The 13305-nt window shown below is 47.3% G+C and overlaps 1 protein-coding gene across 5 annotated transcripts in view; it reads left to right on the top strand.

Annotated features, from left to right (window-relative positions):
• Positions 1-13305, top strand: part of PLXNB1 (plexin B1) — a 77943-nt gene that overhangs the window by 55594 nt on the left and 9044 nt on the right. For all 5 annotated transcript variants that reach the window (XM_032120513.1, XM_032120510.1, XM_032120512.1 and 2 more), the window contains exons 15-29: positions 49-215; positions 1234-1385; positions 3237-3342; positions 4712-4848; positions 5466-5642; positions 5831-5999; positions 7120-7362; positions 8599-8775; positions 9109-9257; positions 9640-9740; positions 10504-10721; positions 10911-11089; positions 11586-11652; positions 12213-12359; positions 12800-12977. In XM_032120513.1, the coding sequence (XP_031976404.1) occupies positions 49-215; positions 1234-1385; positions 3237-3342; positions 4712-4848; positions 5466-5642; positions 5831-5999; positions 7120-7362; positions 8599-8775; positions 9109-9257; positions 9640-9740; positions 10504-10721; positions 10911-11089; positions 11586-11652; positions 12213-12359; positions 12800-12977 (2367 nt within the window). The remainder of the gene's footprint in view (positions 1-48; positions 216-1233; positions 1386-3236; positions 3343-4711; positions 4849-5465; positions 5643-5830; positions 6000-7119; positions 7363-8598; positions 8776-9108; positions 9258-9639; positions 9741-10503; positions 10722-10910; positions 11090-11585; positions 11653-12212; positions 12360-12799; positions 12978-13305) is intronic.

Below are 13305 nucleotides of genomic sequence, written 5' to 3'. Positions count from 1 at the left end.
GCCCCATGGGGATGCTTGCAGATACCTCTGAATTTTTCTCCTTTGCAGTGACTTTTTACAACTGCTCTGTGGGACACACTGATTGTAGCCGCTGCCAAACAGCTGACTCAAAGTACAACTGTGTGTGGTGTGGAGGTGACAACCCCAGCTGTATCTTCAGGGGCTCTTGCAAGGAAGAAATTGAAGACTTGTGTCCAGCACCTCTCATTCACTCTGTGAGTAATTTGCTCACTGGTGTACTGCACACAGGGCAAGGAGGGCTCTGTTCTGCACTGGAAATCAAAGGGCTATGAACTCAGAGTGCAAACAGTGCAGCTCAGTAATTTATTGACCTTCTGAAGAGGAAGTTCAGTGGAGGTCCCTCTGTGTTGTGAGGATTCTAGACTGTTGTGCTGGACTGTTTGCTGGTAGAGAACAGGGGGGAACGATTCATTTGTATCTCAGCTGAAACTGGCACACCAGAATAATTCAGGAGCTGGGAAAGGGTCCACAGGATGGATCTTCCAACTGTCCTGAGCCAGACCCTGAAACAGGTTGGCCCAACTAAGCCTGGGGCAAAGGAGGGTAAAACCTAATGATAACAGCACAGCAACGATGGGAAAGGCATGACAGGTTACTGGAATTAATTATTTTTGTCTGTTTATTTTAAATGTTTCTTGCTAACTGCCACATGACAAGTGTCTGTAGCCATGTGTCCCTTTTGCTGTCAGCTTGTCCTCCCTTCAGTGGCACACAACATCCATGTGCTGCATCTTGTCTTAGTTTACCTTGGATGCTGCTCAGGGACAGAGCTTTGACGTTTGTGCAGCATGCAATTCATTGTTGTCCTGATGCTGAGGGGGAATGGTGCTTGCTGCTTCAATACTAGTAACATGTATTGGCTTGTGCATTCCCACTCTTCAGCAGAAATGCCCTGTGGAGTGGTCAGCATGTTGATGGGAAGGCAGAGCAGGGCAGTCTGCCTTCTAAGTGGATTATCACCTCTGGGTGGGGACTGCTGGCAGCAGCGAGGTATGGGAAAGAAGGCTCCAACTGTGGTGTTCTTTATGGCCTTTCTTCTGATGAGGCTGCATCCTGGGACTAGTCCAAGCCAGTAAAAGGAGTCAACAGCAGTGACCTGAGCAGGCAGAGTTTGCACGGGGGCAGTTGAAGGGCCCTGTGCTGTAGATCAGTCACCAGACTGTGGAGGTCTGAGGTACTGTGACATTTACACATGCGCGGGTGTCTTTGCAGGTGTACCCCCTGTCTGGACCAGTGGAAGGTGGCACTAGAATCACCATCACTGGCTCAAACCTCGGGCAGAAACATCAAGACATTGCAGAAACTGTCACTGTTGCAGGAATTCCCTGTGCCGTAGATGCTCAAGAGTATGAGATCTCTAGCAGGTAGAGTATCTGTGAAACCTCCTCCCAGAGGCAGGTGCTGGCTTTTCCCTTGGCTGCTGACCCAGCCTGAGATGTCTTTGCCTTTGCTGTAGGTGTTGAGCCCTGCCCATTCCCCTGAGTAAGGTCACTGTGTGAGCAGTTGGCTCAGGCAGTGACCCTAGAGAGATAAGGTTGTGTACAAGGCTACAGCCGAACAGTGATGCCATATTCCAGCCACACTGCCCCCACAGAGCCCACAGTGAGGTCAGGGAGTTGAGGGCTCAGAACCCAGCAGTTTCATGGGCGTCTCTCTCAGCCACAGGGAGATTTCAATAGAGCAAAGGACATGGCTTGTGCAAGTGTCACTGATAGAGAAATAGCCTGACCATGTTAACACAGGGTGAGCATGGGAACACTTGGTTGGAGGCACACCCCCTAGACTGTCAGTCTTCACTTGCTCGCGAGATTTCCCTCCAGGAACAAACTCAAAAGATCCTCTCAGCGAGGGACAGATGAGGGTGTCCTGGTGGGCCCAGTGCCACTCTTCTGATGGCCAGGAGTGCCTGACAGGTCACACAGTGCTTGTAAAAGTAGTGGCAAGGAGAAGGATGATAAGCAGAAAGACCTGTTCTGCTGAATCCAGCTCATCTCAGTGATAGAGAATTATGCAGCTGGTGTGTCTGGCCAGGGCAGAACAAAATAACAAAGCAGTAGTTAGGAGTTAAGAGGTATGAATGGGGGATAGTTAGGAAGCAAGGAGAAAGGGACATTTGTGTAGTTGGCCTGTGGCAGGGCAGGTGGGTGGGAGCTTTGGACAAGGGAGGAAGAGGAGCCAAACAACCTGCAGGAGAAGAGGAGAGCAATTGTGAGTAACCTCCTATCGGAGCTATCACAAACATGTTTTTCCATTCCATGGTAGCAGTAGTTGTAGCACCTTTCCCTCTAGGAGCCAGGTAAGATCCTGCTGGGAATGGCCTGCTGTGTTGAGCAGTGTTGTCCTGTCTGTGCGATTTGTTTGTCTGACTCCATCTGCTTTCTGTTTTCATTCCAGAATTAGAGCATAATCTTTCTGGGGTTAGCACTGTCTGTGTTCTGTATCTGTAAATCACCTGGCATCACAGGGTCTTGGCTTGGACTGCACTGCCTAAGTTCAAATTCCTGAGCCTCTTTAGTTGAGGGGATATAGCTGTGAACCTGGAACCTGCTTCTGAGCAAGGCTCAGACAAAATTAATCTTCTGCTATGCAGGAAGGCTGGGAAGTCTCCTGCAGAGTAGGTTTTCTGTTAGCAAATCAGTGCTGTAACATGGGATTCCTTGCTGCTCTGTTTTAAGTACAGTTTGACTTTTCACCTTGTCAGCATCTCCCATATCAAATTACGTCTGGCAAAAGGGCTGGGAAGAATGGTTGGTGCAGATCAGGGGATCTGGCTGGTTGCAGAGGCCACTGGCTGAAGACCAGTGACAGCTAAACCCAGGTCTTGAGTCTTCTGCATCAGACACAGCACTAATGTGTGGATTGACCACTGCTGGCCTGAGGTCCCTCCAAATGTGACTGATTTTGATAATCTCTGGACAATAGAAGAGTTCCTGGACTCTGTTCGTCTCTGACACAGTGGGCTTCCTCTTGTCTGTCCCAGAAAAAATAATCTTAGATAGGATGGGCCTGTTTGGAACTGGTCCCTGCTTTTTCCTGCTGCACCTAACCCAGCTTTTTTAGAGGTGTTTCTCAGTGTTTGGTTGTGTATTCTGAGCATGACGAGATAAGGCTGGAAGAAGGGAGCTGTGGTTGCTAGACGTTTTTAGGACATGGTGTGGTGGATACAGCTCCCCTGCTCTCCCCTGGAGTGATTCTGTTCTTGGATTGTCCTGCAGCATCGTGTGCGTCACTGGCGGGAGCTGGACAGAGAGGTTTGGACATATCGTGGTGGAAGTGCCTGGAGGAGGTCGTGGAGTTTCTGGGCATGTTTTCACCTACCAGGTAACACAACTTTAATATCTCCCCTGTTTTCCCAGTATCTCTGCTAAATGGCTGTTTATTGCATGAACTTATAGGACTCTACCAGGCACTTGTTGCTGGTATTTTTATCCGATGTTTCTGCTGCTTATATTGTGTGGTGGGATTTGTTTTGTTTTGTTTTGTTTTGTTTTGTTCCTCCCTCACCCCCCTTTAGATTATAAGAACAGCTGTACTGGGTAATACTAAAGATCCTGTAGACTAGTGATTTTATTTCTTTTTTGACAATGGTAACTGCTAAATACTTAAAGATACCCTGTATTTTTCCTCTATATTTCCAATTTGAAGATTTTTTTTATTGATGGCTTAACATCTTACTGAGACTTCTGACTTTCCTTTTGTTAATATGCAAATTGCTTGTTTGACTATGCTTTTATCTTCTGAACTTCAGCAGCTGGTGGCAGCAAGTCCAAAATTCCCATGCATTGTGTGGAGAAATGTTTCCTGTCACTTTTAAACATGTTTCTGATAACTTTTTGGTATCTTAAACCCAGCAACTATGGGATAGTATTTAAGTAACTTTTAAATACAATTGCTCCTTTTTCTTCCTTTCTGTGCAATTTACAAATTATGTATCTAGTTGCATGTCTCCCTTTCCCATAGGAAGGGGAAAAAGATCCTGAAAAGTCTTAAGCTCTTCCATTTTTGGCTTGATAGAACCATTTTATATACTACATTATGCTTGTTCCTTTTCTCTTAGCTATCACCAGCATGCTATTTAGAGACTAGTAATGGTGTACATGTTTGCTTTTTATCCTGTAGTCTCCCTCCTCCTTCTCACTTCATGGATCTTGCTTTTTTTTTGTCAGCAGTGACTTACTTGTGTCACTCTGCCTGGTTTCTTTAAATTTTGCTGCAGCTCCTCAGTGGTACTAAGTTTTTTTTGTTACAGCACAGGTCTCAACACAAATTCTTAGGGCTCCCTGCTGTTAATCTCCTCATCTGCGAGGCAAACAGACAATTTATTTGCTACCTTGTTTTTTCTAACCTAAGTTACTAATCCAATTACTGATCTAACAATCCCTTTGGACTGTTAATCCTCAGGTTTGTGTATGAGGCTCACAGCTCTGCTGTTTGCAGCATCCATATGCCTTTGGCAGTCTGTGGAAAGGTTCCTGATTCCTTGCTGGTGTGACTGATCCCTCCTCTGCCCTGTAAAGTAGCTGCTGCAGCATAACTGAGGCCTGCCTATGATTTGGATCTTCTATTTTCAGGGCACTGGAAGACACTGAACACATTCTGCTGTTTTCTTCCCTTGTCTTGTCTTTTGAGTTCCTTGTCACTCACTTCCCTTTTCTTTTTTCCTTTTTTTTTCCCCCCCTCCCTCTTCTAGAATCCAGAGCTGAAATCCATTGTTCCGACTCAGGGCCCCAAAGCAGGAGGAACTTGCCTCACCCTTCTGGGCTCAAAGCTGCTGACTGGGCATCCTAACGAGATCAGTGTCCTGCTTGGAGACCTCCCTTGTCAAATGTAAGATCAGAACTTGCCAATGTGCTGGCTGTGCACTGTCCTGAGTCCTTCCCAGAGCCTCCCATGGTGTGATGCTGCCTGGAGCGGCTGGAGCTCTGCTTTCCTCTGTGTTTGAGGGGATCTTCCCCTTGAGGGTCATGGCAGCAACCTCAACCATCTTAGATTCCAGCCCGCCTTCCCTGGATGTGAGCAGTGCTGCACACCTCTGTTCTGCTTGTCCCTTGACAGGACTGTAACCCATCCTGACACTCTGCTTTTGCTGGTGGGGAGCTGCAGTTGGCTCCTGCAGCCTAATCCCAAGAGCTGCCTGTTCTGTTGCACCCTGGGACGCATACACCTGCCTCACCTCACTGGTGGTGAGAAGGTGCACATGCCTTGGTAGCATGTATCCAGTCCCTTCTGGACAGAGACTGTACCTGCTTTTTGTCCATGTGCTGCTCCTAACAGCTGCCCAGCAATTATTTCTTGCACAGATAAGGCACTAGAGCTTTCAGCATGAGATTCAGGAAAATAGCAGAAGAGGTTTGCAGACTCTCTGCAAAGACAAAGGCACAGTAGTATAAAATCTGTCTCTGCAGGGACTGTGTTAATCTCTTGCTCTTCCTTGTCTCTCCAAGCCTCTCTGAGATGACAGAGGATCAGCTGGCATGCCAGACGAGTCCCAGCAATGTGTCCACAGAACTCCCAGTCACCATCAAATATGGGGACCAAGAGCGGAGATTGGAAGGATCCCTCTTCAGATATACTCTGGATCCCAACATCACTTTTGCAGAGCCACCTAAAAGCTTCCTCAGGTAGAAAGAATGAGTGTCCCTTCCCTGGGGCAGTGTTCTGGGGCTGCAGCACCAATGGTATCTCTCTGAGTGGCACTTTGGGGTAAAGCTGTGTTTGTAAGAATGAGCATAAACAGAAGGATGGGAGCATGGACAAAATGGAGCTAGTGAATAACAGGTGGGTCAGATCAGCTACTTTTGTCTTTCAGTGGAGGGAGAGTGCTCAGAGTTCATGGATACAACTTGGATGTTGTACAGAAACCAAAGATCCGAGTTACAGTTTCTCCATCTGAACGCCGGCGCCGAGGAGTGGGGCGATGGCGCAGGATCATCCCAGACTCTGAGTGTCCTGAGGATTCTCTGTGCAGCATCCACCAGGTAGCACAGCACTCAATGGGGACGTGGGTGCACAAGGGTTGATGTTCCACCTCTGAAGAGGTGGACTTTCTGACCCTAGGGCTTTTTTCCTCCCACCACTTGCTGTTATCTGCTTGGATTGTACCAACAGCCTTGGCCCATGGAAGTGTTCTCTGCCAGACTGAGAGGTTAAGCACTTTCACAAACATTTCCACGGGCTAGGTCTGCCTCTGCCTACAGATGTGCAGGATTGTGATATGGGACAAAAATAGCGAGGCAGTAGTGTGGACATAAAGGAATCTACATCTGAGCCAGAGAGCTTGTGTGGCTCAATGTGTCTGTGCTTCAGATTCTTCCTTTTGCATATTTCAGTCCATCCCTACAGTTCCTGGGATCTCTTTCACTCTGAGATACAAAACCAGGCAGTGAAATTACCAGTGCCACTACCATTTTCTACTCTCCTGCTGCCAGTCTGCTGAGATGGATCATTACAGAGGTATTGGTGTGGTCACAAAGGTCACAGAGCATGCAGCAGAATTTGCAGAGGTAGAGGGTGGTTTGGCAGCCCAGCTACAAGAAGGATTTGCATTATTAGTGCAAATGATGAAGGGCTTCCTGTACATAAATGTGCTCCTGATGCACATGCATCAATAACAGCTGGTTTTATCAATGTTCTTAGGAAAGATTTGTGGCTATAAGGCATAAAAAAAAAAAAGACTGTAACACTTTCACCAAATGTATAAAAAATACCCAGCCAGGCATGGGAACACTTTCACAGAAGCATTCAGACTGGGAAACCAGCCCTGCATTGAAGGTATTTGGTCCTATTCTCTCAGAACAGGGAAAGCTAAAGCTGGTCTCTCTCCAGAATTTGCTGCCAGGGGAATGTCAGAGCTGATTCCCACTGCTGAGACCTTCCAAAAAAACCAGTGCTATGAAAGCTTTCCTTTAGAGGGACATGGGGAATTCCTCAGATCTTGGATTTTTCCCCTCTACAGTTAAGCAGAGTTCTTCTGGCATTTCTCCAGGCGAGAAGAATGCAGACTGGCCCCAGATTGCTCGGGGTGGGAAGTATTGCCAAGCTGCAGGAGAAGCTTTGGTGTTCCATTACTGACACTTTTTTTTTGCCTTTTTCACTTAGTTTGAAGAACCATGTCTTGTTAACTCTTCCTACCTGATCCTATGCAAAACTCCAGCCATTAACCTGCTGTTGAGGAGTGTCCGTATCAAGCTGGAATTTATTCTGGATAATCTGAGCTTTGATTTCAACTCACTGCATCCCATGCCCTTCTCTTATGAAGTCAATCCCATCCTAAAACCATTGAATGCTGAGGACCCTGCCAAACCATATCGTCACAAGCCAGGAAGTGTCATCTCTGTGGAGGTAAGACAAAAACCAGCTGGAATTAATGTTCCTTGTATGAAGTTTTAAATTGTTGTCATGCAGTATCCAAGGTTTTTAAAGCATTTGACCTGTCACAGCACATCTGCTTTGGCCTGTGAGAAATGGTACATACAAGGAGGGAAAAGAGTGCATCACAAAAGCCTCTTAAGTCCATAAAACATTGTTAGGGGCTTCATAGGGCTTCTGGAAAGTTTTGTGGTTTGTTTTGGGGGGTTTTTTTTTATCCAAATAAACTATTTGTATGTGAGATATTAGTACTACATTATCCCTACCTCCTATTCTCAGCTGCTGACTCTCTCATAACTACTTCAGTTTCCTCTAGAAGTAACTTAGGAGTAAACGAATCCTGCCATTAGGGAAGCCCTGTTACTAAGTGAAGGCAGGAAAATCACTCATTAAAGATGATACAGAAGAGCACAGTGGCTCGTATTTTTACAGTACATGCAAGAAAAAAAATCTCTGAGGTATTTCTTTTGTATGGAAAGGTACTTTTCAGTCCAGTACTCTTAAAGAAAGTAATGGCTGTCGCTGTAGGTGCAGGTTCTCCACATGCTCTCCTTTTACATATGAGTAAAAACTGTGAGGATGTAAGAGCCTAGAAATGTCTAGACCACTGTCATTGGGATTGAATGCATTTTGGAGATGTAGGGCAGTTTGAGAAGACTGGAAGAGAACTTTAAAAGACAAGGAGGTTGATCTGCCAGCCTGTTGGGATACCCTGACAGTGTTCTGGGCTTAGAAAGCATTAAAGCATAAAAATGTAATTAACATCAGTCAGCATGGTTTTATTAAAAAAAAGAAAAAGTCTTAATCCCCCAAAATTAAAGCAGATAAGGGAAATAGCACAGATATGTTACACCTTTGAAAGGCACTGATTGACTCAGCTGAGTGTGCAGGTTAACTGACACAAGACTACCTTTTTAAATATACAGAGTGAAGAGCTGAGCTTAGCTGTGCTTTGGCTGAAGAGCCTTAAGAGGACAGGCTATTTATAACTGTACTTATACAGTGTGCTACAGGTCCTAAACTAAATCTAAATCATATGCAACTGAATTTTTTAGCTTACAAAATTAGCTCCTGCAGATGTGAACCTAATCAGAGAAGAAAAAAGGCTGCTTTCATCCCGTGGTATTCACCTCCTCTATCTTCTCTGAAGCCATGGCAATACATAGTTGTTTTTTCCCTGATCTCATGTGCTGTCCAAATCTATTTCAGGGGGAAAATCTAGATCTGGCTATTTCCAAGGATGAAGTTATGGCTATGATTGGGGAAGGAATCTGTGTGGTGAAGACACTAACAAGGAATCACCTCTACTGTGAGCCCCCCTCGGAGCAGCCGGCTCCGCGGCACCGCACCAAGCGGGAGGGCACGGACCTGCTCCCAGAGTTCACGGTGGGTAATCAGCAGCACTGCCAGAAATCCTGTCATTTCTTGAAGCATGTGCAAGAAGTGGGAGTGGGATGTGAAGTTAGGAAAGGTATAAGCCCTGCTGAGGGATGGGGGAGGTAATGGGGGTGGCAAGGAACTGGTCTTGTTCTCAACTTCTACTCTTAAAGGCTAAAGTTGCGTGAAAGTAAACAGTATAGCTGTGTTCATTGTGCTGTGGGACAGCTCTTCTGGGGAACTGTGTGCTCCCTGTGCCCATTCTGGAGAAGCCCTGTGGCTTTGTATTTCATTCCTGCACAGAGGAATGGAATCATCACGACAAATACTTTCTTCTTACAGGTTCAGATGGGAAACCTGAACTTCCTCCTGGGCCGAGTGCAGTATGACACCGAAAGCCAGCTCACCTTCCCTCTGGAGGCACAGATTGGTTTGGGTGTTGGTGCATCCTTTGTGGCACTGATTGTTCTGGTCATCGTCTTCATATACAGGTAAAAAGTTCTGGCATTGTATGAGGCCTTTAAGTTCCTCACAGTGTTTTTCAGTGGATGTGACCAAGCATGTACATCTTGGGCCTAAACAAGGTTACAGTTTTCTTTATTTTGTGCCAAATTCTGAGCCCCTGGCGGTGCTGGATGTGGGAGGCATGTTGCACTACTAGTCATAGCCTGCACTGTGGTTCATTCAGAATCTAATGGGTGCTTCAAGAGACACATCTAGTTTATGGAACACTGTTTGGTATCCTGCAAAGATTCTGCTCTGTAGAAGTCGCCTCAACACCAACTGCCCTGGAGTCTTTGGCAGCAACACAACAGTTGGCAACGACAGTCCCTGGGCTAGTGCCACCAGGAACAATTTTGCTTCTCATTGTAGGAGGAAGAGCAAACAGGCTCTGAGGGATTACAAGAAAGTTCAAATCCAGCTGGAAAATCTGGAAACGAGTGTTCGGGACAGATGCAAAAAGGAATTCACAGGTCAGTCACTGAGCTCCTGGGTTCTTGCAGCTTCAGGGAAGCTTGGAGAAACCCTCATCCCTACCTCTTTTCCCATTCCTCTGTACTTGTCTGCATAGCTCAGAGCAGGCAATAATTTATCCTGTGCCAGTGCCTAGAAACAGAGAGACAAATTCTTCCCTTTTTAATTCTCAATTCAGAGCACAGTGATCTATACAGACCTCTCTCATTCTCCACTTCATCCTCCAGACTCAGATGAAGAGCTAAAGTCAAGACAGAACACTTGGAGGGATCTCAGGGACAGCTACTAGCCCAGTCTTTGTGTAGGGCCAGTTGAATTGCAGCCCATGTTCTGGGCTTTCAAACCTTGTACTTCAGCTCTTTACAGCTGTAGTAGACCTGGGGCTCTGAAACTGTGCAGGTGACTGAGACTGTAGTCCCCAGCTAATGTGTGAAGGAGTGAGGAGCAGGTCTCTAATACTCTGGTTTTGCTGTAGGTAATGCCTGTAACCACAGATGTGTGCTGAATAGCGGCTTCCTCTTTATAAAATTGGAAACCAGCTCCTGATTGGAACTTTCCTCATGCTGTTTCTCCTGCTGCCTATTCTAGTTTTAAATGTTCAAGCAATGAGACCCCAATATGCCTCTTCCTGAGAAGAAACATCCTTCCTCTTTCTCAGTCCCATGGTGCTGGCCCTGGTTCCTCCACTTATCTCATGCTCAGGACCGTCAGTTGAGATCATGTCAGTTGTGTCATCCTTATGGGCATTTTCTTTTCCCTCAGACCTGATGACTGAGATGATGGACCTCACAAGTGACCTTGTGGGCACAGGGATCCCCTTCCTGGACTACAAGTCGTATGCAGAACGTATTTTCTTTCCGGGCCACCGTGAGTCACCACTGCAAAGGGACCTTGACATCCCTGAGTGCCGGCGGCAAACAGTGGAGCAGGGCTTGGTCCAGCTCTCCAACCTCCTCAACAGCAAGCTCTTCCTCACCAAGGTAATGTCCCTCTCTCTGCTGGCAGCCTGCTGTGGGGGCCAGAGCCATGGCAGTGGCAGCAGGAAGTGGGCAGTGTCTGTTAAGGTTCATTCCTTAATAGTTGCCTGCACCACTTCTTCCAACAGCCAGAAGCTGTGACTGCTTTGTTTTCAGCAGATTCACACACTGGCTTATCTCTCTCCCCACCAGTTCATCCACACTCTGGAGATCCAGCGCACTTTCTCTCCAAGAGACCGGGCCTATGTGGCATCACTGCTCACAGTGTCACTCCATGGGAAGCTGGAGTACTTCACTGACATCCTCAAAACACTCCTGAACGACCTTGTGGAGCAGTATGTGGCCAAGAACCCCAAGCTGATGTTGCGGAGGTGAGTGAGCCAGCCATGGTCCTACTGGCAGCTACCTGAGGGGACAGAGCCTTTCTGCCTGGCTGGCAAGCTCTGAAAGGCTCTGCCAAGTCTTCTAATCCCACTTTGCTATTTAGAGGTCCCTGGATTCGCAGCCATGCCATGTTTGGAAGCTAAACTGAGATATCTCCCATGTTTAGATCCCCAATAGCCTCCTATCTGGTCCATCCTTCTGATCTGAACACATTTCCCTTGTCTGAGACCTACCAGAGGCTTTCCACTGTTCCCTGCTTCTTGTCTCTCCAATTCTGTAATTTGGTGCCTCCTTCAGGCTGACAAGTGCTTCCAGTAAGTGGTGTCAAAAGCATTAACCTTGCTGGTCTCAAAAGGCTTTTTTTTTCTTCTCCATTCTGTATCATGATTTAGCCTGCTTTTCTCTCAAAGGGAGTGATCTTTACCTCCAAATCTCCCCCTGTTCTGCACCACATTCCTGTGACAATCTGATGCTCTCTTTCAGGACAGAAACTGTGGTAGAGAAGCTGTTAACCAACTGGATGTCCATCTGCCTGTACACGTTTGTGAGGGTGAGCTCTTCATCCTGTTGTGGTGTAGAGGGGCCAAAAGAGGGGAGACAGGCATAGCTTTGCTTTGTGCCTCACTCGTAGCTGACGTAGTGCCAGGGTCACCCTGTATTCCTCAGGGTGAGGAATGAGAGCTGGGCTGTTCACTGGGAACAGGGATGCTTAAATCAGCATTAATACCACTCGTTGTTTCCAGGATGTGTCACCAGGTCATTGAAGCCTCAGTGTAGCTCCTTTATCTTGAAACACACAGGCCACAGGCTGATCTGTGTGTGGAAGGACAGGTGCTGGTCTAATTCCTTTTCTGGTGGGCTGGTGAGGCTCAAGGAGTCTCTCAGATTAGTGACACAGAGGCAGAACAATGCCTTGGTCATGTGCATCTCCCTGGTAGCTGGATGGTGCACTTTTCCTGTGCATGGAGCAGGAACTGTTGGCACAGGCTCTGTCCTTGCCTAATGTGGCTTAGCTGGGGTATCCCCAGTCCTGCTTGATATCCGTGTTCCCAAGCCTGGGGTTCTGCTGGGAGGAGCAAGCTGAATTTCTGTCCTCCTTTTCCATGCCAGGATTCTGTCGGGGAGCCCCTTTACATGCTGTTTCGAGGAATCAAGCACCAGGTGGACAAAGGGCCGGTTGACTGGGTGACAGGGAAAGCCAAATATACCCTGAATGACAACCGCCTTCTGAGAGAGGACCTGGAGTACCGCACTCTGGTAAGCACCAAATCTTCTGTCCTCTCTGGTACGACAGGGCTGAATGTCTCCACTCCCATAACCAAGGCACAAGTGCAGCATTCTGCCACTGTCTCCTGGGAGCCAGGTTTGTTCCAGCAGCACAAGTCCATAGATGATGAAGAGCTCTGCTAAATCAGGCGCTTTTGCCCCAGGCTGATAGGAGCCTTCACCACAGTCATCTGGTGTGTGCTGTGCTGATGGCACATCGAAGCTCCCCCCCAGTGCTGTTGAACTGGCTTCCAGCTCTTGACACAAGGCTAAGAAACAAGACCGAGGTGTTTAACATCTGTGATGTTTTCTTTTCTGAATGTCCCAGTGAAAGGACTAGCTGTTAACTTGCCTGAATGCCAACCATCAAAGGTGTAAATATGTCAGATGTAATCTTATCAGCTGAGCAACTGTGACCTTTTCTTCCCCAGACTTTAAATGCTTTGACACAAGCAGGAGTTGGTGCAGGAGGGGCAGAAGACTCTCAAGGGATTTCTGCGAAAGTGCTGGACTGTGACACCATAACGCAGGTGAAGGAGAAAATCCTAGATCAGATCTATAAAGGGACGCCATACTGTCACCGGCCAGACCCAGACACCCTGGACCTCGGTGAGCAGAGCTCTTTGGTGACAAAACTCAGTGAGGAAGTGAAGGAATGGTGGTTTGCTGTCTGTGCACAGCACCCTGGCACGTGTAACATTTGTCATTCTCTGCTGAGTGTGCAGAATCACTGACCAAGGGTCTCGTATTCTGGCTGGACACAGCAGGGGAGAGGCTGTAACAGAAAGAGGCAGGGGTGGGAAAAAAACAGTTGGGTTCAGCCTCTTTCATTTCATGGTGTTCTTTGCCAGAGTCAGACCACAGCAATGACTTGGGTAAGGGGATATGGAAAGTATGGAAAATGTGTAGGAGGGGAGGGGGATTTGAGTGGAGTGCA

The sequence above is a fragment of the Corvus moneduloides genome, chromosome 11, assembly GCF_009650955.1.
Source record: "Corvus moneduloides isolate bCorMon1 chromosome 11, bCorMon1.pri, whole genome shotgun sequence".
NCBI lineage: Eukaryota > Metazoa > Chordata > Aves > Passeriformes > Corvidae > Corvus > Corvus moneduloides.
This window is presented reverse-complemented; position numbering and strand designations above follow the sequence as displayed.